At 44.6% G+C, this 27,585-nt stretch overlaps 1 protein-coding gene across 1 annotated transcript in view; it reads right to left on the bottom strand.

The window, feature by feature from the left end:
* Positions 1 to 363: 363 nt before the first annotated feature.
* The window catches only part of DCAF5 (DDB1 and CUL4 associated factor 5), a 62,298-nt gene continuing 35,076 nt past the window's right edge, over positions 364 to 27,585 (bottom strand). Inside the window, exons 5-8 of the mRNA XM_082275419.1 lie at positions 23,938 to 24,151; positions 6,585 to 6,651; positions 4,072 to 4,199; positions 364 to 2,515 (exon numbers count right to left, since the gene is read on the bottom strand). Coding sequence (XP_082131545.1) covers positions 803 to 2,515; positions 4,072 to 4,199; positions 6,585 to 6,651; positions 23,938 to 24,151 — 2,122 coding nt within the window. The 3' untranslated portion in view covers positions 364 to 802. The remainder of the gene's footprint in view (positions 2,516 to 4,071; positions 4,200 to 6,584; positions 6,652 to 23,937; positions 24,152 to 27,585) is intronic.

Here is a 27,585-nt window from a genome sequence, read left to right as displayed (position 1 = left end):
CACAGAGGCCGTCAGAAGTTCTTTTTGCCCAACCTCTCCTGTCGCAGCTCTCTCACTAATAGGAAGGTGTGAAAAGTCTGTAAAAAATCAACTTTGCCTTCAGAAGTCTGAATTCAAAAGCCTGCTATCTAGGGATGGTCAGAGAGCTCCGACAAGACCGGGGGAGTAACAAAGCTCACAACAGCCTCTATGCACAGATACTATTAGACAGAAAGAAAATGACATGCGTCACTTTAATATTCATAATATATTTTGATGACCTTAACAACAGGGCTTACCAATTACTTGATAACTCCCAAATATAATAATTTGTCATCCAAAATCACCCCCAAAATTAATTGGAAAGAAATACACATATGAAAAAAATGTTTTCTTTAATTTGATGGGTAATTCCTAAAGTTATTGTCACAAATATTCATATCCAATTAATAAAGTGTTTGCTTTGGCAATGTACAGAAAAAAATAAAAAAATATTTAAAGACTGTTACATTTCAGATTGTTTGCCAATGCACGGCATTTCTTCCACACGAACAGGTGGTGATACGCACCAATATTTTATCTATAGCCACAGAAGTAAGTCACCCTGGCAGAAGCCAGCTCTCTCAAGTAAATGTATAGGGAGAGAAACCAAATTATAAAATCGGATTAAAGAAAACAAGGATTCCTTTAGTGCAAACTAAATGTTGGCTATGCCACAAAGCCAAACAGTGGCTTAAGCGATCAAATACACATAGCCCCAGATTTCAGAACCAGATTGTACACACATTTTAAGGTCTCTTCAATAACATGAAGAGAGGTGAACTTAGAATTTCATTTTCTTTTCAGGAGAAGAACTTTCAGATTCTTCCTGCCATTGTCTCTTTAGTCCACTTGGAGACTGCTGCAAACCCCCAGAGTTTGTATGACATGTGATGTTGTTATCTTTGGTACTCCTATTAGAGCCCACTTCAGGTAAACACATGCCTTTGTGCACTGATGTCTGAGCAGGGTTGGTAGTCTCCATGTTGGAGCAACTATGACAGCACCTTCCTGACTGTTCTCCATAACTCTGCCCAGTGCTATTACAGTCTGTGCAATGAGGGGGCAAATGACCATTACTTTGATGATTAGTACAAGGAATATCTGCCCCCTCAGCCTCCATTTCACCCTCCTGGTTTCTTAGGTTATTGTCTGTGCTTTTATTCTCAGGACAAGGAGATTGCTGGTTTATTGTGAGCTCATGTGTCTCTGTGCCAGTTTGTACCACACTAGTCTCATGCTGATCACAGGAATCATCTGAGCATGATGTGTGGACTGCAGTTCCATTTACCTTTTTAGTTTCTGATGGGCATTCTATAGAGCCTGTGTCTTGAGAAGAATTCTCAAGTTCCTCTAACCAGGAGTGAGGTTCAGTTTGATACTTCTTGCGGAGGTTAAGGCTTTCTAATAAGAAGTCTTTGTGCATAAGCTGTTCATTGTCACTGGGATGGTTTTTGCATTCAAGCGGACCTGACATATGATCGGCTTCATTTGTGGGTGGTAATACACTACTCCTTCCACTGGTTCCTGGTCTCACATCCTCACTGTCACCATCACCCGTTGAAGTATCACCATCTTTACCTTTAGAATAAGATATATAAGAATACTGAAGCCATTTGTAGGCTTTGTAGATTTTCCTTTCTACAGAGTCTATGCTGGTACACAGTGAAGATTTTCGGTCTACTTCCCTAGGACCTCTTCGGTCAGGTGAGGATTCGGCAGACGTTGAAACATCATCTACTGTAATTTGAGGATAATCATATACATCCTCACCAATTAGGGCAGCTGCACTTTCTACATTAGGTTTAGTCTTTTCCTCCTTATTTACTTTCTTTTGCTGCCTTAATGCATTTCTTTGCCTCATTAAGGCCCTCCGTTCATTAAGGTTGTCTTCTTCATCGCTGCTACTACTACTGCTGCTGCTAGATCTTTCCTCCTCAGGACTTGGGGAACGAGGGCGAGGGAAAGGTTCACCCTCTGCTTCCGTTTCACAAGCATTATCCTCTGAGTCAGAGTTGTTGGACATGGCTGAAAGTCGTTTGTCTTGATACTTTCTCAAGGCCAGTAATCGCAATTTTTGGGATGTAAGCCCTGGTCTTGTTGAAGGTGATTCTGATGATCTTTGTGACTCGCCTGCGTGGACAGCATCATCAGATTCCCCTGGAATTTGTGCTGGAGAAGAAGGTAATGAGGTTGATGACTCGGAATCACTGTAAGCAGAGCGTTCACTGACTCCAGGATGGAGCTGTAAAATTGTGCTGTCGCTGTCAGAGTCAGAGCTCCAACCTTCGATCTCCCTCCTCACCAGCGAGTCAAAGAAGGCCATCATTCGGGGGTCTTCCTGGACAGACTGGTTAGCATAATCATGTGACAAACCACTTCCACTGTTGAGCACAAGTCCAATGTATTCTTCATGGGTGTACAGACTACGAGAGTCATCCTCTATTTCACCATCAAGGTCCCCAGTACAGTTTGGTTGCTTGTAAGGACTCCAAACCTCAAAGAAAAAAAAAAAAAGATTTAAATACAAGAAACAAAATAGATGCAATGCAGATGTGCTCCACAGACAAGTATACCCTGTTACAGGTAATCCTAATCCAAGGTATAGTAATATGCTATATATACACTCTTAGCATAGCCTAGGATGCACATACCTCACAAAATAAACTCTTTTGCTTGACTTACTAGTCAAGTTAAAACCCAACATCGGATTAAAGTGGTTCTAAAGTCTAAACATTTTTTTTTTCCTAAATGCATTTCTTGTTTAAGCATCAGTTTCCCCCTCACACCTTTTACTTACTTGAGCCCTCATTCGATCAAGTGCTGTGCAAGTCTGCAGCTCTTTTCTCCTCTCACCTCTGGGTCTCACTGGCTTTGCTGGGGCACCGGGAGCCACTGGCTCTCGCTGCTGTCAATCAAAGCCAGTGATGAGGGAGCGGGGAGGGGGGGGGGCTGAATTCTGCTATCTGTGTCAATGGATGCAGCAGCGGGGCTCTCGGGGGAGCGAGCATGCAAGAGTGCCCCCATGGGAAGCGGCTTACCAAGGGGCCACAGGACAGAGAGGTGGAGCCAGGAGCGCCAGCAGAGGACCCAGGAAGAGGAAAGTTGGGGCCTCTCTGTGCAATTCAAGGTTTTATTTAAAAAAAAATTACCTCCACAATCTCTTTTATAAGTATACTTGAAAATCCAAAGCACTGCGGTCATTCAGCCCATTTATTGGGAGCTCCCCTGGAGGGTTAGTCATCTAGCCATTCTGAGATCAAAATTCTGCAGAAAGTTGTGTTACATTCATTATGTGGCACCAGTCTCTATAGTATTCATAACCACTGCTGGAGGAAGAAAGCACCTCACTGAAGAGCCCAGGGGGGAAGAAAAATGTATATATGTATATATATCTCATTTGAGAATTTCTGCACCCAGCTCCATGATTTTTTCTTTTTTTCCTTGAAATGACACCTTGTGATGGCCAGATGTGGCCAGCTTTAGCCATAATCATTGTCAGACTGACTGACAAATACCAGTGCTGCTAAACTTGGAATGGGTGTTGAAGCTTTAGGTCAGGAAAGTGTTAATATTCATAAAAAGCATACTATTTGATAGTATTCAAATAAAACAGGTCATTTATATGTATATTCTAAAATGTCCCGTTCCTCTGTAGGCCATAATTATTTTAATACTATAGTAAAACTGGCCATACGAGGCTCAGTGTTTTCGTTTAGCCAGTGGATTGAATGAAAAAATCTCAACCAATTCCCCCATCCACACATTTGAGGTGGCTGCGAGAATCCACTCATTGTATTCCTATTGGGTGCAGCACTGATCGAACAAACGTTTTTCAGCAAGCCCATACATAAGCAGTTGAACAGTAGATGGACTGCTCTTGAATAGGATTGGTCACAGATGGATCAATAGCCAGCTTAAATTCCAACAGCCAAACAACTCACCTTTAATTAGTCCCGACAATGCACGGCTGAATTGAGATACCTACAGTTTTTGCATGAACATCTCCGTTCTAAACACTGATCTATAGTTTTTTGTTTTTTTGCATCTTACCTTTATAATCTTTTCAACACCTGAAGAACAGATCATGTAGGAGTCTGGGTTAAATCGAACTTGATTTACAATCGAACGATGTCCCTTCAGTACCATAAAAGCACCATTTACAACTCTGCCTGGTCCACCTACAAGATATTAACTCTGATTTGACATCATACTAACGAAATAAAGACATAACATGCTGTAATGCTTTAACAAATTGTAACATGTATATACCATTCCAGCTGCTGAATACCTCTGAGACACATGAACAATGCTAGAGAAATTCCTGTTCTATACTAAGTGATTGATAGCTCCAAGTTAGTTTCAAGTCTTCCAAGTAATTTATAACTCAATAGTGATGCAATATTCTACTCAACTTGGAAAGAAATTAGCCTATTTGTGCTTGCAGGGGTGCTATGGGAGGAATTTACTAAAACTGGTACACCTGTGCATGGTAGCCAATCAGCTTCTAACTTCCGCTTGTTCAATTAAGCTTTGACAAAAAAACCTGGAAGCTGATTAGTTACTACAGTATGCAGATTCTTCTGTGTGCACCAGTTTTAGTAACTCGCGCACCCCCCCCCCCCATCTTTTCCACTTCTTGTGGATACAACCTGCCAAGGTTGTACAAAGTCACAGGACACAGTAGGAGGCATTAAGCTTGCTTTTTGTAGGACACAAACTATTGCTGATGATGATGTTATGCATCTGTTAAAGTGGAAGTGGCCTAAACCAATCTAATCTTCAGTTTGCTCCCATCCCCATTCTAACTACTCTGTAGATGAAAGATGTGTATACCTACCTATTCTCAGGGCATTCCATGATTTGCTCCTAGTGCCAGTTGCAAAGAGGAGAATGGACAGCCGACAACAGATGCCCCATAGTAAGTCTTGTGGTGACATCACTGCTAAGGCATTGCAGTCATTGTACCTGCTCTCTCCTCTCCCCTGAAGCTGGCCGCTTGGGAGATCATGTGACCAGACCGGAGTGCCCTGAGTATAGGCAAGTATATACAGCTTCCTACTACATGTTAGTTAGTATAGGAGTAAGAAGGGGGTGCCAGCAGATTTAGGATTAGATAAACACACTTAGAACTATTTTGAAAGCATATTATTTTTGTAAATACACTGGTTAATAAATTATACTACACCATGGATGTGGTATTTTTGTTTTTTGAATGAGATGCTGAGAGTGCCAAAAGGACAGTGGAATATCAGGGGAGTTTCGGCAAAAAGGATAGAGACATCTGGAGGCGACAAAGATATTTGCAACGCCTCTGATTTTTACCCATACACAGTATATAAGGGTCAGAATATCTGGTGAGTTTATTCACACTGGGGGCACAGAAACAAAGGGAAGATTTGATTTTTCACATTTACATGGACTACAAGATGATCTGATATTATATTGGAGAAAATTGTTATAGTACATTTAAGCTTTATGAATAGAGTGCTGGTTTCTGATTCACGCTGCTATACTTAAGCAGGGGAGATAAGAAAATTTGGGGGTGGAACCTGAAGCACTGAATAATTGAGAATTCTAATAATTAAATGTATACCCAGGGCCAGATCTACCATCGTACAAGGTAGGCTTCTGTAGACGCAGCTTTTGTCTGTAGTTATTGAGAACAAATATATTTCTGTTCATCAGTTGTAATGCAGATTACCTCTTATAAACTTAAAGTGGAGTTCCACCCTAAATTTATACTTACCTCCATCTTCTCGCTCCGGGTCACCTGAAAAACAAATGGATAATCGCAATTTTTTTTTTTTTACTTACCTCGTATAGAAGAAAATATACTTACCTTACTTCCTCCTCTCGGCGGCCACGGCGATTCGTCACTTCCTGGCTTTGCAATGATTCCTGGGAGCTGAACGTCATCGCTCCCAGGAATCAATGCGCCTGCACTGGCCCCGACGTCAGTTCCGGTGCGTGCGCGTCATTCCCTTCTAAACAGCTTCTGGGCATGCCCAGAAGCTGTGGAGGGATGACGCGCGCGCACCGGAAGTGACAGCGTGCCCGGTGCAGTGCATCGTGGGACCGAAGAAGACGGAAGAGGACACAGAAGAGGATCGCGCTGGCTTCAAGCTGCCCACACCTGAAATGGCAGCGCTGGACAATACATTTTCAAGGTAAGTATTTCTCCTAAAAGGTAAGTGCAACCCGGGACAGATCAGAGGCTAGCCATTGTGGAATGCACTAGCCCTGACTGTCCCGGGGGAATTTTTATTAAAAAAAGTATTCCCAGGGTAGAACTCCGCTTTAATTGCACAATATAGTAAGTCAGGTTAAAACAAGATAATGTTAAGTGCGCAAGAAAATGGCACCAAAGGTTGTAGGTCTACAAGTTCCTGTGATGGAAATTTAATAACACTATACAAAGAGAGGTAATCCGGTTTCTATGACAGTTCAAAGTACACAGAATACACACAGCATAGGTAAATGTGGCCTATAAACTCCAAACACACGCTGGCAATTCCTGTCTGAGATGAGGTCCAGTCTGCAGACTCACAATTACATTTACATACCTGCTTCTGGGCTGGATGGGATTTTCCACATGTACAGGTTGAAGTCATCAGAGCCAGAGAGAATGTACTGAAATAAAAGTATATTGGAAAAGTATTCAGAATAACTTACCAAACATGACCAATATGTGACAAAACTATCTATGAAAGACAGAGGAAAGAAAAAACTGAAGATGTTGTCCACAGCAGCCAATCAGATGGCATCTGTCGATCAAGGTTTAAAAATTAAAGCCAAAACTTGACTAGGCGTTATGGGCAATCTTCCCACTTTTCTCTACTTATCTACAACATCCCTACTCATATTGCATTAAGAATAAGATACATAAAACAGATAGAACACTATAACAGCTAAGATTTGTAGCTTTGCAGTGGAAGGTGAAGTAAAAATACAATGTAATCATTCCCAGAGGCTGCAATGAGATATACTTTGGCAATTAAGAGGTTACATTGACTTGCATATTAAGATGCAGCTCTTTTACATAACACAGACAAGCTACTTTTCACTTTTCATTTAAAATAATTATCTTTAGCTGCAGAACTAGGAATAACATTTTCAATGAAATCATCCAGACTATCAGCCAAATTGCCCAGTGGATTTAATGCTTCTTCATCCAAGTTTTGGGGTCTGCAGATGTAATCAAGGGAGTGGGAACTAGAGCAAATAAAGGAGATTTAACCTGTCTAGGCACACAATGAACAAACACATTTTGGAAGTGTAGCAACTAATTCATTACACACATTAATTAAATGGGTTGACCCATCCAAAATTCAGTTTTAAGTAGATGACATCAAGTTGAGTCACCTGCCGACCTCAGTTTTTCTTCAATGTGTTATTGGCTATGTTTGCCTGTTTAGACCATTACAAGGGAGTTTTAATCCCCCTTTAAGTTTATTATATTAGGATTGTTACAGCTGCAGGAGTGAGGTGTAGAAGTATGCCTGGGAACTATGGCAGGGGGAACTTATTCAGATCCTGAGTGACATTAGAAGCCAGTAGATTATTTTGCTCCGCAACATCTTCCATCAGTTTTGGCTGGACTGGCTGTTAAGTAATACAATTCTTGGTTCAAGTAAGTTCAATTTAAGACTATGCACTTAAAGGGTATTTGATCGACCACAGTAAAGCTGGATATACACTGCCCGAAAATCTGCCAGTTCATCAGGAACCGGATGACTTTCGGTCAGAGTGTACAGCAGCCTGTCCAACAGACAAACTTTGCAGGGTGTACTGAGCAGCTGTTCACAAAAACTCTGCAGACTTTTTATGCTACAACTGTGTCTGTGGTTGAGGTATAGTTGGCAAGAACTGGTGGGTTTGAGCTGAAGGCAATGCTAAAAGCAACCAATAAGATAACAAATTTGATCAAACAAACAGGGTGACTGTCCACGTAACTGGTCCCTGTTAGAGATGGGCTTGGGTGTATTTGGGATGCTTTATCCCAACCCACCTGCCCGTTCCCACCAGGAAGCCGAGGCTTCACCTATTATGGTGTGAATACACAAAGGGGTCTTCAGAGCCTGCATTTCATATGAATGGACCACAGCCCTGGACCTGTATAGCACCCTGTGGCTAATTGCACACATTCCATCAAGTGTCAAGGTGAATGCCAAGCAGCATCCAGTGTCCAATGCAACTTTACAGGCCATTCCTACAGTGTGGGGCCCAGGTACTGCTCCAAAGATTTTACTTAGGTGTAACAGATTAGGATGCACTGCCTATATTGCTGTTCTGAAGTCAAATAACAAATTGGTAAAGCTAAGAGAGTGATTTCTCCATAAGGGAGAAGAGGTCCACCACCTTAGGACACAAGCACGAAAAAAACAAACAGCTTGGCTGCAATAGAGAACATATTTCTTCTGCTACAATTTAGGTCATGGAGCTTTGTCTAGTTAGAAGATAAGGTAGACATTCAGCTCTATCTTCATTTGCCTATAGGCATGCTCAAAGCAATCAATTAGTTTTTTTTTAGTTTTTCAGTGTGAATCAGAAAAACAGGGAACATCTGATTGGTTGTAATGAATAACAATAGGTTTATTTTCAAACCTATCTCATATATGCTATCCGAAAGGCTCCAGTTTGTAGCTCCACAATCATGGCTGTTTCCACTATAGGCAATACCCTTTAAAAATAATCACGAATTTGTCTACCTTTTATCTTAATTATCCAAAATACATACATAGTTATGCTAAACCGTCACCTATGTTCCCCAAAGCAACAGAAAGGTGCCGATGTCACGCTACAGGTAAATATATGGTGTTGAGCACATGCTCTAACAGCTGTATTAATTAGGTTCTATACAAAGTGTTATTTAATTTGTGTAGTCTGTATAGTCTGACAGGTTTAAGCACTCTTCATGCTAAAGAGACCCTAAGGCTATGCATACCAGAGACTGAGAAACTATATTTTGTAACATTTGACTCTAGGAGGTGGCAGCACCCCCCCTTCTTTCTTTTTTTTTTTAAACAGAGGTATTTGTCAATTTTTAGTAATAAATCATACAAACAGACATAAGAAAGTCATGAGTAAACAGAAATGACTAGATACATTATTTAGTATGGTATAATTTTTAAGAGGGAGATGACGAGTATTTAGATCAGTGGTTCTTGATGAGTGCTAAGATCAGTGTTTGTAAACCTTTTTGAGACCAGGGTGCGGTTAACTTCTTTTTTAAACTTCCTATGCTCCAACACTAAAGAACAAGTTTGGGAATGCAAAGCATATATTGAAATGTGGGAAGGCTCAAGATGGGGCTTAGGAAACTCTGCAGCCAACTTGGTTACCCTGTAGGGGATGAGGTTTCTGGAGGGGGTTGTGGAGCATTATGTGAGGTTTGGGGGGGGCTGTATGGGACACTGTTGGGGGACTATGGTGGGCTGGAGGGGAATTGTGGGAGGCTGGACAGCATCGAAGGAGGTTGAATGACACTGTGGAGGCTGAGGGCTTCCAGGAACCTGGGGCCACTGTGGGCCAATATGGGAGGTTGGGAGGGCACTTTGGGATCTGGGAGACACTGAGAGGTTAAGGTATCTGCCACTAGCTGAATACCCAGGGGAGAGACCATGGCCTGGTGGTTAAAAGTCACCACTTTAGACAGAGGCACTTGATAACCTACAGGGGAAACTTCCAAACTGATGTGTCCTCATCTTTTCCTTCCATGGAGAAGAGTACAGGCTATGAATAAGCTGTTAGTGCAACCATGTGTGGTGGTGGATCCCAGCACTAGAATAGGAAATGTGAGCACAGGCAGATATATTTTCTTCTGGTCTTCCCTCTTGAGAAGATATCTGCCCATCTATTGGCTGTGGAAGAGTACACTGAAAACACTGTTACATTGGATGGCAGTATTAAATATCTATTCTGACCACGGAAAACCATAAAGGGCCTGATGCATCTATACCTTGCATCTAATAATAAATGTTATGCTTTAAAGAGTAAAATATTTGTATGTAGACCCAGCCATGCTGATTTCATTATAAACTGTGAGCAGTAAGGAAGGGATTGAGCCATCAGCTGAGCACATTGTGTACACAAGCCCTGCACATTCCATGGGCGGTACAGATGCCCAAGGATAACAAATCCTTTTACCTTCTGCCTTTCAAGCCCCAGGGGCAGGCGGGTGCTGACAGACTGTTTGATATGAACTGTGAGCATGTTCTGCTACAAGGAGATGTCTGGAAGGAATGTTAACAGAAGCCATGAAAACCAGAGTCCTGCTATCATTTCACAAGGGCCACATTGCTTTCCTGGAAGCAATTAGAGGGGTGGGGAAGTCTCCAGGCACCGGTAGGCAGAAAGCTGCCTTACATGGAAGCAAATCCCAAAATGGATTAGGGCTATGAAGGTGAACGCTATAGTGTAAATCACTGGGGCCCACTAGGAGAGGACACAGTGAAAAATACTGGTCTTCTCCGTGGAATGCGACATGGAAGAGAACAGATCAGCAAGCTGATTGCTCTCATCTTCGCCTTGCACGTTCCTATCTAGATTGACAGAGATAATAAATGAGCATGATATCTAGGCCAAAGTTCCATGAGCTGTAATCCATAAGCATGCTAAGTATGGGATTGTGCTGCTGGAGATATTCTTTGTAGGTGCAGCGATGAGGAATTCGTCTCATACAAGGAGTTAAGCATCTTTCTACATCTGCCTGCTTACAGTAAAACTGTCAAGCTGGCTTTGTGCATGCAGCATTTGTCCTGAAGGTAAAAGGTGCATTCCTTATTCACTCCTATAGAAATATGACAAGAACAGAAGGAGGCGGGAGTGAAGGAACAGCACAGATCACTGTTGTGGTTACACAGTCTGAGCCCAGAATTATTGAAGTATGCCACTTGAACAGCAGCAAACAGACATAAGTATTTATAGGAGCATGTCAAACATAGGTTACAAAGTCTTTTTTACCACAACGTGTTTTGGCCCAGGAGGAGAAAAGTGTTTTATTTAATTTCTTACAGGTACTTGTAAAGCGCTGTCAATTTGCGCAGCGCTTTACATATACTGTATATTATACATTTTCCTCAGTCCCTGCCCTCAAAGAGCTTACAATCTAAGGTCCCTAACTCACATTTATACCTACCAGCATGTCTTTGGAGTGTGGGAGGAAACCAGAGTACCAGGACAAAACCCACTCAGACACAGAGAGAACATGCATACCCCAGGCACGTAGCGTCGTGGTTGAGATTTGAACTGGCGAACCAAGTGCTGCTAGGCAGAAGTGCTGACCACTTATCCACTGTACGGGGCCACCACTTTAATAGTCAGCCCAATAAAATCATCCCCTCTCCACTCTCGTATTATACTCTTCCAAATATTTGTACATGCACAGAAAACACACCTAGTATAAGAGCATCCTATTATGCTATTTAGCTGAAAAACATAAGGGAGTAACACCTATCAAAGACTGCAATTCTGCAGACGGGGGTGGAACCATTAAGAATTGATGGGGCAAAGAATCAGTGAACACTAGAACTAAACAGAAAGGATGCAATTACAATATATAGATAGCACTTCTTCCGTACATTAATATCAAAGTGGCAGTGAGGGCAAACAGTTCATATCCCAGCTGAAAGACGTCATTTTTCTCTGCTGCAAAAATGCATTCAGATCATTTTCTAATCCAGGCGCTCGTCAGATGAAACGGCCTTGAACTGACCTCAATTTTCTCTATTGTGCTTTAAAGTTATACTCCGGGCAAATAATGGGATTTTTGACTTACCGTAAAATACATTTTTCTGATGTTCATTGACGGGCACAGCTCTTCATCTTCTTGACTACATGGGTTATGCTGCCCCCCTACAGGAGTAGGATACTAGGCAGGAAAGAATTTGTCTATGCTCATGGGGCAGTCCCAGTATACTCCCACTCTCTGCTATAGGCACTCAGTTTTGTTACAAGCAGTGTCAGAGGGAAAAAACTCATCTCAATAGAAGGGTGGATGCTGTGTCCGTTCATTATCAGAAAAATTGATTTTACGGTAAGTCAAAAATCCCATTTTCTCTTTTGTTCATTGACGGACACAGCTCTTCATGTTCTTGACTACGTGGGATGTCCCAAAGCAGTGTCAAACATGAAGGGTGGGAACCGCAAGAAAAAACAAAACACTTCCCAAGGCTAAACATAGCCAACCAGGCAACATGGAGCTCAACTATAAAAAACAAATGGAGCTCCCCTGAAAAAAAAAAAAAAAAAAAAAAAAAAAAAAAAAACACACCCTCAAAGAGGATCAGGTCCTCTAAACAGCAGCTTGCAAAACCTTGTGGCCAAAAGAAGCATCTGCAGATGCCAACACATCCACCTTATAAAACTTTGTGAACGTAAGCACAGACGACCAGGTGGCCGCCTTAAAAACCTGCATCACTGACGCCTGATTAAGAAAGGCCCAGGAGGCACTAAGCGCCCTAGCAGAGTGCGCCTTAACAGTGAAAGGAGGAACCTGACCCTTAATTGAATAAGCCTGAATCACTGTCTGTCTGATCCATCTGGAAATGGTCTCAGCAGAAGCAGCCAACCCTTTGCGAGGTCCATCCATGAGAACAAATAGTGAGTCTGACTTTCTAAAAGACTCCGTAGCTGCCAGGTACACCCTGATTGCCCGAACCACATCCAGGGAATGCAAGGCAATTTCCTTAGGATCTTTAGTTCTGGGACAAAGAGAAGGCAACACAATGTCTTCATTCAAACGGAAATCAGAGACGACCTTTGGAAGGAACGACGGACATGGGCGAAGAACCACCTTATCTCTGTGAATCACCAGGTAAGGTGAATGACAGGACAGCGCTGCAAGCTCTGACACCCTGCACAAAGAATAGATAACAAAAAGGCCACCTTCTGGGTAAGCAAGGGAACCTCACTAATATTTTCAAAAGGAATAGTTCATATTCCTATCGCACACCTTCCTGGATATAGGCACATCAGTTGTGGGTGTTGCAGCGATCACCAGCTGGACACTGGATCAATCACGGATACATAAAATATTCGCCAGCACACCAAGGATCTTGCACAGCAGTCCGAAGAAACTTTTTATTGCAAAAGGTTCACATTAGGATAGGTGCAACGTTTCAGAGTCACGCAGGACCCCTTCGTCGGGCATGTGATGACGAAAGGGTCCTGCGTGACTCGGAAAAGTTGCACCTATCCTAATGTGATCCTTTTGCAATAAAAAGTTTCTTCTGACTGCTGTGCAAGATCCTTGGTGTGCTGGCGAATATGTATGCATTTTCAAAAGGAGGCTTCTGGAGAAATGACAACATCAAATAGGGGTCCTACGGCGGCAATGGAGACCGTACTGGAGGAGCCAAGTGTCAAACTCTCTGGATAAAGGTACGCACCAAGGAATGTGTGGCCAATGGATGTTGAAAGAAAACCGCCAAGGCTGGAACCTGGCCCTTGATGGTACTCAAGGTCAGGCGCTGCTCAACCCTCCGTTGGAGGAAAGTCAAGATCAGAGCCACTGAAACGGAGTGAGGGTGAACCCTAAGAAACTCACACCACGCAATGTACGTCTTCCAAGTGCGATCATTTAAACCTCTATCCTTCAGCACCAGGCTTTCAACAGCCAAGTCATCTGTAAAGCAGGATGGAAAATTGGCCCTTGGGACAGCAGATCTTCCCTGAGAGAAGTCTCCAAGGAGCATCGGCGACCAGCCGTACCAGTTCGGCATACCAAGACTGGCAAGGCCAGTCTGAAGCCACTAGAATGACCAGAAACCCCTCTGCCTCGATCCTGCGCAGGAGTCTTGGCAGAAGTTTGAGAGGAGGAAAGGCATAAATCAGACGATACTGACTCCAGACTAAGGCGTCTGTGGCGTCAGCTGGAGGATCCTGAGACCGTGCCACAAACATCTGGACTTCCCTGTTGAGACGAGAGGCCAACAGATCCACCTCGGGAGTACCCCACTGGAGACACAACTGATGAAACCCCTCCAGATGAGGCGACTATTACCCCTGGTCCAACTGTCGACTGAGGTAATCCGCTTGCCAATTTTCCACCCCTGGAATGTGCACAGCGGAGAGGGCTGGAACAAAATCTTCTGCCCACCTTAGAATACCAGCTACTTCCCAAGCCACCAGGACACTTCTTGTGCCCCCTTGGTGATTGACATAAGCCACGGCCCTGGCATTATCCGATTGAGACCGTACCGGACACCCCTGAAGACGAATCGTCCAATGATCCAGACAAAGTCTGATCGCTCGGAGTTCCAACACATTGATCGGTAGCCTGGAGTCTTCCTGAGTCCAGACCCTCTGAGCACAATCTGTGCAGAGGAGGACACCCCACCCGGACAGGCTGGCATCCTTGGTGACGACCTTCTAGTACAGGGGAAGAAATTATTTTCCTTGATGAAGTGGCGGAGAAAAAAAAGCCACCAAATCAGGGACACTCTCATACTCCGGCTCAACAGGATCAGATTGTCTAGAGACTGAGGAGTCTTGTTCCATTTTACCAGGATCTTTTTTTTGCAGAGATCTTGTGTGGAACTGTGCAAACGGAACCGCCTCGAAAGAAGACACCATCAGGCCCAGCACCCGCATGCAAGTCCAAAGACATGACCGTCTGCTGGACAGCAGAAGCTGAATTGCCTTCTGCAAAATTTGGAGTTTTGTCAGTTTTGTCTGTGTGAGAGTCCACAGTCAGACCCAGATAGTCTAGTTTTGTGGACGGAACCAGAGAAGACTTCTGAAGGTTCAGAATCCAACTGAACTCCTTCAGAGTTCGCAGAGTAACCACCAGGTTGTCCATCAGAGCAGTCGGAGACTCTGCTCGCAAAAGCAGATCGTCCAGGCACCCCAGTACTGCGATCCCCCACTAACGCAACAATGCTAGCACCGGAGCCAACATTTTTGTTAAGACCAGAGGAGCGGAGGCGAGACCAAAGGGCAACGCCGCAAACTGATAATGGTCCTTGCCCACGGCAAAGTGGAGGAAGTACTGGTGACCAGCACATATTGGGACATGAAGGTAGGCATCCTTGATGTCGATAGAAACTAGAAAATTTCCTTGGTGTAGGGATGCCACTACCGTGCGAATTGACTTCCTTCGGAACTTCTGTACCCGGACAAAACAGTTTAGTACCTTGAGGTCCAGAATTGGACGTACCTTGCCTTCCTTCCTGGGAACTGTAAACAGGTTTGAGTAAAAATCTTGACCAATCCCATCCAGGGACAAGCGCAGTTTGGAAGGGAAGAATCTTTCCGGAGGATAAGATCGAAACTCGATCTTGTAGCCGGACTGAATGACTTTGTCGACGAACCTGTCCTGTATCAGGTAGGTCCACAGATCAGGAAGACGTCTCCCCACCCCAGACACGGATGAGGGCGCCCCTTTATACAGAGGAAGCCTTGTCCGCAGGTCTGGCAGAGCCCACTCGTGGCTTGCCAGACCAGGTCCTCAACCACCGGTGGAGGCCCTGCAAGGCTTAGATCCCTTGTTTTGAGACCCTGAGGGACGAAAAGGCCTCTTATGGGTAGAAAAGAAAGGCCCCCGTCTGCGACGGGGTTCCTTACCCTTGGAAGCCTGTGGAAGAAGAGTACTCTTCTTTCTTGTGAGGCCTTTGATGAGGTCATCCAAGGAAGCTCCAAACTGGCGATCCCTCACAAATGGAAGATCGGATAAGGCCTTCCTAGAAGTCTGCTCCGCAGACCAGCATTTCAGCCAGATAATACGACGCAGGACCACTGCTGAGACAGACAGTCTAGATATCAAGGGAGCTGAATCCAAAGAGGCATCACAGACAAACTGTAGCTCCTGGACCAACTGATCCGCCAGCTTTCAAAAGGTAAGGGGGAGCTGTTCCCCTCCAGGTCCGTAGAAGTTTTGCCCACTCGGTCATAGCTTGCGACACCAGGGTAATAGCAAAAACCGGCTTCAGTGCCAAACCAGCCACAGTGTACATATGGCGAGTACAGGCCTCAGACCTCCTATCAGCCGGTCTGTAAAGATCAGAGACTCTTCAACCGGAATTACGGTGGCTTTATTCAACCTGGAAACCGGGGAGTCCACTACAGGAGGAAGTGTCAATTTTTTAAGGAGGGAATCCTCATAAGGGTACCGCATTGCAAAACGCTTAGGGATTGCAAAAATGCGTTTTGGGCACTCCCACTGTTTTGTGACAATATTGTCAAAGAAAGCGTGAAAGGGGAACACATTCCATGCCTTGGAGGATCTGTGGGTGCCAAAGGTGACCTGCGCCTCCGATGCTGCTTTAGTCGCATCCTCCATCTTTAAAGGTTTCCCGCACTGACACAAACAGCGTATCCACTAGCGCCTTTTCATGCTCGGCTAGAGGAGCAGGGGAATCATCCTCATGATCTGAGCATGCAGGGTGCGTGGATGCAGACCCCAAACGGTAACTTACATTTCCCGGCAGCCGAATGAGATTCAGAATCTGATAACACAGAGGAAGCAGGTGAAGGCAGGGGGAATGCTTTTTCCTAACCCGTTTTCCCAGGACCAAATCCACCTTGGACACCAATGACTCCTGGATCACTGTCAGTGCAGTCAGTTGTTGGGACCCGGAGGGTCCGACAGCCTCTGAGAGGGGATCAGGTGAGGAGAGGTGCTCCAGGGACTCCACTTGTGGTGAGGGGATACCACATAAAGCTGTATAACACTGCAAGGGACAACTTACGGTTCTGGTGGCACCACAAGGCCCAGCACAGAGCACAACCATTGCTACAGCAGAGAGAGGGAGAGAAAATCCACAAAAAAAACAAAAACAAAAAAAAAAACGACAACTCACCATCAACGATCAACCACTTACAGCACCAAGTGGCGATCAGGAAAGGTCCAGGAGTCAGCACTAGGAGCTGAGGAAAGGCTCCCCCCACCAAATCACCGCCCATCCGGCTTCAAAAACATGGCCACCCCTATCTTAACTGGGAAACCACAGGAAAATGGCCGCCGAGGCTACACAATCATGGCCGCTGATCTGTAGCAAAAGGCTACCAGGCTGCTCCTGGGGGGAGACTCCAGGAGCTCGAAAACTATCCCAACAGGAGGAGGGGCACTAGCAGGCGCTCCCACCAGGCCCAACCCCACTCCCAAACACTGATCGTCCAGTCCCACGCGGCGTGCTCCCCCCCTCCCCCCACCAATTGCCAGCTCGACACCCCAGACCAGTCTTAAAAGGTATGTCCATCCCATGGTGGGGAGTTAAGGGCAGATGGGGGGTAACAAGAGAAAGGGGGGGGGTGGGCGCTGCAGTGAAGGAGAGGAACCATCTCCAGGAGGGGTCCACCCCAAAATCCTCCAGGGGTGGGGGAACAGCTACTTACCACACCAGGAACCGGGTGGGCACTGCTCCAGAAAGACCACCGCTCCATCAGAACATGGGTGCTGTCGGCCAGGAGGAACGTTGTAACTCAGGCCAAAGCCAGGTCGTATACGCCCTTGACGTTTAAATCGCAGGCCAGCCCCCATCCAGTGGGGCTATATCGCGGCCAACCTAGCACGGAGCTGAGGTCTGCGTGCGCTCGCTGCCAGTTGATTGTAGATTCTCACAGGAACAAAATAAGAAAAAGAGGAAAAAATTCCACTTAAAATAGGAGAGATCCCAGCAAGGAACTAGGTCCTTGCTCCTGACTAGGTAGAAAAAAACTGACATCCTATAGCAGAGAGAGGGAGTATACCCCCTGGGACTGCCCCATAGGCGTAGTCAAGTTCTTTCCTGCCTAGTGTCCTACTCCTGTAGGGGGCAGCATAACCCACGTAGTCAAGAAGATGAAGAGCTGTGTCCGTCAATGAACGAAAGAACATGGGATTTTTGACTTAACGTAAAATCATTTTCTCTAAATTCATTGACGGACACAGCTTCTCCATTATTCAGAACCATAGTGTTATATCGCCCCCTACAAGAGTAGAACACTGGGCAGAAAAAAAGACTTGGCTATGCCTATGGGCAGCCCCAGGTGGTATACACCCCCTGTCTGCTATAGGTCTTCAGTTTAGTAACAAGCAGTGCCATAAGTCATACAACTCCATAGAGGGGTGGGTGCTGTGTATCAATGAACTTAGAGAAATGGATTTTACGGTAAGTCAAAAATCCCAATTTCTCTTTCGTTCATTGACTGACACAGCTTCTCCATTATTCAGAACCATAGGGACGTCCCCAAGCAGTGCCAAACATGAGGGGTAGGACAACAAAAAATCCCAAGGCTAAAACACAATAGCAAACCAGGTAAACAGGAGCTCAACAAAAAAACTGGAGCCCAACCTGAACAATAAACAGACCCTGCAAACCGCAGCCTGCAAAACTTTGCAGCCAAAGGAAGCATCTGCAGATTTCAACACATCCACCTTGTAGATTATTGAGTGTGCACCGATAACCAAGTGCAAACCTGCGCCACTGATGCTTAATGACGGAAGACTCAAGAAGCAATAAGAGTAGAGTGTGCCATTACAGGGAAAGGAGGAACCTGACCCCTGATAGAATAGGCCTGAGTCACTGTCTGACTGATCCATCAGGAAATGTTCACAGAAGAAGCAGACAGCCCTTATCTTGATCACAATTAGCAAATCTGACCTCTGAAAAGACTGTCCTTTTGGTGTCCAAGGTGGATTTGGTCCTTGGAAAACGGGCTGAAAAATACACCCAAATCGCCCGAACCACATCCAAAGCATGCAAGGCAAATTCCTTAGGATGATTAGGCCTGGGACACATGGAAGGCAACACAATGTCTTTATTCAAATGAAAATCAGAGACTACCTTAGGAAGGAATGATGGACATGGGTAAAGAACCACCTTATCTTTGTGGACCACAATAGGGGGTACGACAAGATAACACCGCCAGCTATGATACCCTGCGAGCAAAAGTGATAGCCACTAAAAAGGCCACCTTCTCGGACAGTGTAAGCAGGGGAATCTCCCAAATAAGCTTCTAGAGAACTGAAAGCACCAAGTTCAGATCCCAAGGTGGTAGAGAAAACCGCACTGGTGGAGTCAGATGTTGAACCCCTTTAATAAAAAAGGTACACACCAGGGAGTGCGTGGCTAGGGGTCACTGAAAGAAGAGTGTCAAGGCCGTGATGGTACTTAGGGCTAATTTTTGCTCAACACCTCTTTGAAGAAAGTCAAAACGGAGCCACCGAAAAAGAACGAGGGTGAAAACCAAGCGACTCTCACCACAAAATGTACAATTTCCATGTACGATGGTAGATCTTCCCAGAGGTAGACTTCCTAACCTTCAGCAGCGTCGGAATCACCGACCCAAGCAAACCTCTATCCCTCAGCACCTGGCTGTCAACGGCCAGGCTGTCAAGCCAGCTACTTTAAAGCAGGATTGAAGATTGGCCCTTGCGACAAGAAATCCTTCCTGAGAGACAGTCTCAAAGGGAAATCGGTCATCAGGTCGGCGTAGCAAGACTGACAAGGCCAGTCCAGGGCCACTAGAATGAGCAGAATCCCCTCAGCCTCAATTCTGTGCAAAAGCCACAGCAGAAGCTTGAGAGGAAGAAAGGAAAAGACCAGACGATACTGGCCCCACAGGGCTGCCAAAGCGTCTGAGGCAGAGGATCCCAGGACCTTGCCAAAAGCCTCGGCACCTTTCTGTTGAGTCAGGACACCAACAGATCCCCCTTGGGGGTGTCCCACTGGAGACATATCTGATGAAACACGTCCGGATGAAGGGACCCCTGATCCAACATCTGCCAACTGAGATAGTCTGCCTGACAGTTCTCCACTCCCAGAATGTGTACTGTGGAGAGGGCTAATCTAAGGGTTCTGCCCAACGGAGAATGCCGGCTACTTCCAGGGCTGCCAACACACTCTTTGTTCCGCCCTGGTAATTGACATAAGCCACCGCCGTGGCATTGTCCAACTGATTCCGCACCGGGAGGCGATCAGTCCAGTGATACAAGCACAGACGGATTGCCCAAAGTTCCAAGAGATTGATCGGCAGTCTGGACTCCTCCAGTGTCCAACAACCCTGAGAGGAGCTCAGTCCCAGGAAATCTCCCCACCCAGACTGGCATCTGTGGTAACCACTGTCCAATTCAAGGGGAGAAAGGATTTGCCCTGTGGAAGAGCCGGAAAGCGAAGCCACAAGACCAGAGACCCCCTGGTATCCTGGCTCAGCCGGATCCGATTGTCCAGAGACTTTGGACACTTGTCCCTTTTTACCAGGATCTCCTTTTGAAGGGACCTTGTATGGAACTGTGCAAATGGGGCTGCCTCAAAAAAGGTAGATACCATCAGGCCCAGCAACCGCAAGCAAGTCTGAAAGGAGGATCTGCTGGACAATAGGAGATGAATAGCAGCATGCAACTTCTGGAGTTTGTCCACTCTGGCTAGAGATGAAACCAGAGTCAGACCAAGATAATCCAATTTCCTTGATGGAATCAGAGCAGACTTCTGGTAATTTACCAGACCAAACTCCTTCAGGGTCTGTATAGTGATCTCCAGGTCGTCCATCAAGGCAGTAGAGGACTCCGCTCGCAAGAGGAGGTTGTCCAGATAGCCCAGAACTGCAATCCCCCGCTGACGTAGCAACACCAGAAGTGTGGCCAACACTTTGTGAAGAGCCGAGGAGCAGAGGCGAGACCAAAGGGTAACGCCACGACCTGATAACGTTCTTCTCCTACAGCAAAAAGAAGAAAAGCGCTGGTGTCGTGCACATATTGGAATGTGCAGGTAAACATTCTTGATGTCGATGGGCAAGAAAATCCCTCTGATGTAGGGATGCCATCAGCATGCGAACGGACTCCATTCTGAACTTCTGTCCCTGCACAAGCAGTTCAGGACCTTAAGGTAAAAAAAAAAAAAAAAAAAAAAAAATCAGACGTACCTTACCCTCCTTCTTTGGGACCATGAACAGATTTGAATAAAAAACTTGAAACCGTTCCGGTACACCCTGAAGCAGCAGGTCTTGCACCGCCCCCAAAGAGAGCCCTCTAGGTCACGACGCAAAAGTGTAGCCCACTCAGTGTTTCCGACACCAGGGCAATGGCCAGGGCTGGCCTTAGTGCCAACCCAGCAATATGAACGCATTGCGGGCCACCGGGCCACAGATTCTGCCTTCCTGTCAGCTGGACCTTTAAAAGCCAGAGATTACTCTACCAGAATCATGGTTGCCTTGTTCGACCTGGAGATGGGGGGGGGGGGGGGGTTCAACCTCTGGTGAAACAGTCCATTTCTTGGGGAGAGACTCCTAAAAAGGGAAGAAATGTCATCAGCACATCAAGGATTCCTCGAAAGGGTCCGAAGCTTTATTCCGTGGTCACTGTAGATATGTAGCAACGTTTTGGAGCCACTCAGGGCCCCTTCAGCAGGCAAGTGGTGTTGGATGCATATCTGTCTGGAGTTTGGTTTTAGGCCTGATTCACGCTGGCACGCCTGTATTTAGCTTTTCTAAATGCAGTAGAAGTTATCCGAGAAGCATAAACAACTTACAGGTGAATCTCATAAAAATTATATTAACAAAAGGTTACCGTAATTTATTTCATTAATTCAAATAAAAAAGTGAAACTCATTTTATATAGATGCTTTACACACAGAGTGATACATTTCAAGCATTTCCTTCTTCAAATTTTGAGGATTATGGCTTACAGCTAGTGAAAACCCAAAATTATGTATCTCAGAAAATTAGAATAGGACATAAGACCAATAAAAAAAAAAAAAATTTAATACAGAATTGCTGGCTTACTGAAAAGTATGTCCATGTACAGTATAGTATGCACTCATATTTGGTTGGGGCTCCTTCAGCATGAATTACTGCATTTATGCGGCGTAGCATGGAGGCGATCAGCCTGTGGCACTGCTACACTGCTAAGGTGTTATGGAAGCCCAGGTTGCTTTGATAGTGGCTTCCAGCTCATTTGCATTGTTGGGTCTGGTGTCTCATCTTCCTCTTGACAATACCCCACATATTCTCTATGCGGTTTAGGTCAGGCAAGTTTGCTGGCCAATCAAGCACAGTGATACCATGATCATTAAACCAGGTATTGGTACTTTTGGCAGTGTGGGAAAAAGTTTTACCTTTTAAATTGAATTACTAAAATAAATTAACTTTTTGATAATATTCTAATTTTATGAGATGCACCTGTATATGCCTCCCAGATCACCACTTTTTCGCATTTAGGTTATGGGTGCTCGACTTCTGGCCCCCCAGCCGTTGCTTTACTACAAGTTCCATTAAGCATTGCAAGCCATTGACAAGTTACAAGCAGGAGTCCTAAAAGCAGAGGCATGAGACTTGTAGTTCCGCAACAGCTGGAGGGCCACAAGTTGAGCATCCATGATTTCGGCGTTTCTGCTTCTAGCGGTTTCTAATCAGATCCTGAACGTACAGAATTATATTTTCTCTTAACAAAGCTAAACAGACTGTACCTTAAAGTGTCTGTAAACCCTTACATAAACCCAGTGAAGTGACTGGCCTCAGGTGATACACAAGGATGAAACAAATCCTCTTACATAAGTTGTACCTGTTTACCTGTAGCAATTTCTTCTTTACATCCGTTCAAATTGCTGAAGTTTAAAGCATACATACACAGCACACAGGAACAGGGCTGAGGCTGTCAATCGGCTGAAGGTCCCTCAGTGTAAATGGTACCATTGAAAAATCATTACCTGATGCATTTTCATACCCAATATGGATTGTTCTATGGAATACTAAACTTGACTATGAATATATATTATACTATGTATACCATCACAAATCTGTTTGACAATACGGCAGCTGTCTGTGTTTACTTGCCAACATTGTATGTACCAATAAACTTGCATTTTTATATCTCATCATTGGGCGTGTCACACCTCATTTAAAGTCCCAAGGCCAAGCCTTTGCAACTTTCTATGAATTTATATGTGATTAGAAATGTTCTCTTATTGCAGATTTGGCAGTGCCAGTGTAAATGAGACATTAGTCAAAGACCACCCCACCCTGAGATTAGATAGGGAAGAAGGACAAACACACCTATACAGTAAAACCTTTGATTGCGAGTAAATTGGTTTACAAAACGAGCACATTTTTTAAATAAATTTTAACTTGATAAATGAGCTAGATCGTGCAATACGAGTAGTGGCATGTCACAATTGAGTATAAAAGAGAAGAGAAGAGAAATTGAATTTTAGTCGATGAGAGCAGTCTTAATTAGCACTACTGAAGTCGTTCCCAACTGTAGAAAAGTTTTCTGTACTACTTCAAGGCGACTTCTATCCGACTTGTTCCCGTAGACTTTAAGGAGGGTTTGTGGGGGAAAAAAAAAAAAAAAAAACACTTATGCTTATAGAAGATCCAAAGAGCTTAAAGAAGCTCAAAAAGGGTGCACAAGAGCACAAAAAAGCACAAGCTTCTTCAAACTGAAATAAAAGCTCAAATGCTTGTAAAAGCAGCTTTTTTTGAGCTGTAGTGTGCATGAACCCTAAGTCGGATTCTCATCTCAACTTGAGGTGATTTGGATCCAACATTACAGGAAGATTACCCAGGCATTCCCTGAAGTTGCCTTGAAGTCAGATTGCTATAATATTTTTAAATGGACTATAGACTGAAGGACTTATGAATAAATGGTTATGAAATGAATCATCTGAGTTTCCATTATTTTTTTTATGGGGAATTTCGCTTCGATATACAAGTGCTTTGGATTACAACCATGTTTCTGGAACAAATTATGCTCACAATCCAAGGTTTTACTATACAGTCAATTATCTGCGCTACACTCCTATCAGTCTGCTCTATAATTATCAATATGGAACAGATTGATTGGATTTTAATGCTGTCCCATACACTAAAGGCTTAATGAGAATAAAAAAAAAAATGCAGTTTAGATTGTTTCTAATACTTAACTAGGTAAACTAAAAGTATTTCTTTCGGTCTTGCTTAATGCTGCCTAATATTGTATCATTCAGCACTACTATTCCTCACCTGATCTCTGTCACCAGCAAAGCAGCAGCTTTTCATAGTACAAGAGTTGAAGTAACCCTGGTTGTCAAACTGGAATACGGGCAGTCGTGAGTGAATGTCATACAAGACAGGAGGCAATCTGCGGCGCAGGGCGAGCAATTGCGTGCCGTTGCTGTTGAATCTCACGCTCATTGCACTCTGTAAGGAGAGATTTCCACCATAGCGTAGCAGGGAGCTGAAATAGAGAATATTATGTAGACATTAAATCATTTGTATTCATAAATATAGTTTTCATAACCAAATCCCTAGAATTAGCAGACCCCATGGTTTTATTATTACTATGCCCACACAGTCCCAGCGCACAATTGAGATCAATCAATGTCTGTGGCTGTTTTTTTTTTGTAAATGAAGGGGAAAAAAAAAAAGGATTTTGAAAATACTACCATGCACCAGTTTGTGTGTGAATGGCCTATATCAGTTCAGAGGTAAATGGAGTATTTAATCTACATCATAAACACTAAATCAGAAAAGGTTTGCAAATTCCCAAGTAACCCATACATTTAAAATCTGCTACTTTGCCACTTAACAGATCTCTGGGCACACCCATATATTGTAGTAACACAGCAGCTGCAGAGCCTTAGGTTACCCAATGTCGATATAAAGGATGATGATAGTGGTATGAATGTGCTAAGAATGATGTCTTATTAGGACATTCATCAGCTAAATCATCCTGCATCTTTAGGACTAGTTGTCCTACTTCATCAACACTGTCTCTCTGTCATCCTCTATTATTGGATGTCCCAACTTGTACTGTTCCACCTCTGCCTAAAGGATACTAAACTCTCATCAGAAACTAGTCAGCACCCTGCCTCATAGGCTCACAAAATCTTGACTCAATGCTATTTTACATCTTCACCCGTGAATGTATTTAAAACAAGAAGTGACTTGCAGATCAGCTACCAGCTCTAGCTGCAGTCTGGAAAATTGGTTGCAACCTGCAAAGAGCCTCTAGCTAGGTTAAATAAGCAAAAGTTGAACATCTCACTTCTCTATAGTTGGCCATACAATAGAAGAATTTTGGTTTAAAACTTTTAGGGAAGAGTTTGATTTTCAAATTGTTAGTCCGGTTAAATCGTTTGTTTTCGACAGCAGGTGAAGTACGGAAAATTTTCCTTGAATACATTTCTAACAGTGAGTGGGGGTTTTGGTTCCCAAAATTACATTCTTTTCAAAATCGAATGTTAAAGCAAACATAATTTTGAACAGCTTTTAAATGACACATCAAAGTTAAAATGTACTGATGAGAATTTTTGTATGAATGTTTGTTCAAAAATCTATTAGCGTTTGGCCACATTTAGGCCACCTTCATGTGCACTTAGGTGGTGCATTGCAGTTCCCTGTATTTAAAATAGGTTGAACACATTATTACAGCAGGCAGCAAGGCTCCTATGCAATGTGGTGCATTGCGTTTTGCAGAGACATTTTATCTTCTGTTGACAGACATAAGCTGCTCATTCCAAATAAAAGGGCTGCCTTAGGGCAATTCATGAAATATGGCACATTGACAAGCTTGCAGTAATGCACTGCAATAGAAATGTAAAAGTGGAAAGGAGCCCTTATTCCTCTACTCACAAAGCTGTAGCCTGCCGAGTTAGTAAAATTGTAATATCTACTTTATTTTATATTCCATCAAGTATTCTCTTAAACAATACAGTTATTGGTAAATTTGAAGCGGATTGTACAGTATACATTATATAGATTATAATAGGGAAAAACAGGCCGCCTTGCAAACCTGCGTCACTGACGCCTGATGACGTAAGGCCCAGGAGGCAATAAACACCCTTGTAGAGTGCGCCTTGACAGCGAAAGGAGGAACTTGACCCCTGATGAAACAGGCCTGAACCACCGTCTGTCTGATCCATCTGGAAATTGTCACAACCTTTACGAGACCCATCTGTTCACACAAATAGTGAGTCGGATTTCCTAAAAGACTCCGTAGCTGCCAGGTACAACCTAATTGCCCAGACCACATCCAGGGCATGCAAGGCAATTTCTTTTGGATGTTTAGGCCTGGGACACAGGGAAGGCAACACAATGTCTTCATTCAAATGAAAGTCAGAGACAACCCTTGGAAGGAACGACAGACAGGGGCGAAGAACCACCTTATCCCTGAGAATCACCAGGTAAGGTGAACGACAGAATAACGCTGCCAGTTTGACACCCTGCGTGAAGAAGTGATAGCCACTAAAAAGGCCACCGTCTGAGACAATGTGGGCAGGGGAATCTCCCGAAGATTGTCAAAGGGAGGCTTCTGGAGGACTGAAAGCACCAAATTGAGGTCCCAAGGCGGCATTGGAGACCACACTGGAGGAACTAATCGTCAGACACCATGAAGAAAGGTACGCACCAGGGAGTGTTTGGCCAATGGCCGTTGGAAGAAGACCGCCAAAGTCGACACCTGGCCCTTGATGGTACTCAAGGCCAATTTCTGTTCAACCCCTCGTTGAAGGAAGGTCAAGATCTGAGCCACCGAGGAGCGAGGATGAACCTCAAGAGACCACGCAATGTACATGTTCCTAGAAGTAGATTTCCTAGCTTTTAACAGCGTACTAATCCCCGACTCAGATAAACCTCTATCCTTCAACAACCAAGCCATCAAAACCAGCGACTGTAAAGCAGGATGGAAGATTGGTCCTTGGGACAGCAGATCCTCCCTGAGAGGACGCTTCCAAGGAACGTTGGGGACCAGCCACACCAGATCAGCGTACAAAGCCTGGCAAGGCCAGTCCGGAGCCACTAAGATGACTGGAATCCCTTCTGCCTCAATCCTGCGTAGAAGTCTTGGCTGAAGCTTGAGAGGAGGGAAGGTGTAAATCAGACGGTCCTGACCCCACTAGCGCATCTGTGGCGTCCACCAGAGGATCCCATGACTGAGCCACAAACCTTTGCACCTTTCTGTTGAGCCGAGACGCCAACAGTTCCACACTGGAGACCCTTGGTCCAATGCTTGCCGACTGAGGTAATCCACCTGCCAGTTTTCCACCCCGGGAATGTGTACGGAGGAGAGGGCTGGAATGAACCGTTCTGCCCATCTTCAGATACCGGCTACCTCCAGAGCCGCCAGGACACTTCTTGTGCCCCCCTGGAGATTGACATAAGCCAAGTTCGTGGCATTGTCCGATTGAATGTGCACTGGGCATCCCTGAAGACGATCTGTCCAATGGTCCAGACACAGTCTGATCGCTCGGTGTTCCAAGATATTGAATGGTAGTCTGGACTCTTCCAGTGTCCCAATACCCTGAGCAGAATGTTTGCTGAGGATGCCGACCCAGCTGCACAGGCTGGCATCCGTGGTGACCACTGTCCAATACAAGGGGAGGAAGGATTTGCCCAGATGAAGTGCCGGAGAAAAAAGCCACCATATATCAGGGACTCGTTCGTTCCAAGACTGATCTGATTGTCCTGAGACTGCGGAGTCTTGTCCCAATTGGCCAGAATGTCACTTTGCAGGGACCTTGTATATAAAACTGTGCAAACTGAAGCGCCTCAAAAAAGGTAGACACCATCAGGCCCAACACCTGCATGCAAGACCATCTGCTGGACAGCCTGCAATTTCTGGAATTTGTCCAGAGGAAGAAGCACTCAGGCTAAGGCTACATCCAGAGTCAG

This window comes from Pelophylax lessonae, assembly GCF_965119305.1.
Source record: "Pelophylax lessonae genome assembly, chromosome: 13".
NCBI classification, from domain to species: Eukaryota; Metazoa; Chordata; class Amphibia; order Anura; family Ranidae; genus Pelophylax; species Pelophylax lessonae.
The sequence above is the reverse complement of the archived record's forward strand: the minus strand, read 5'-3'. Positions and strand labels throughout refer to the sequence as shown.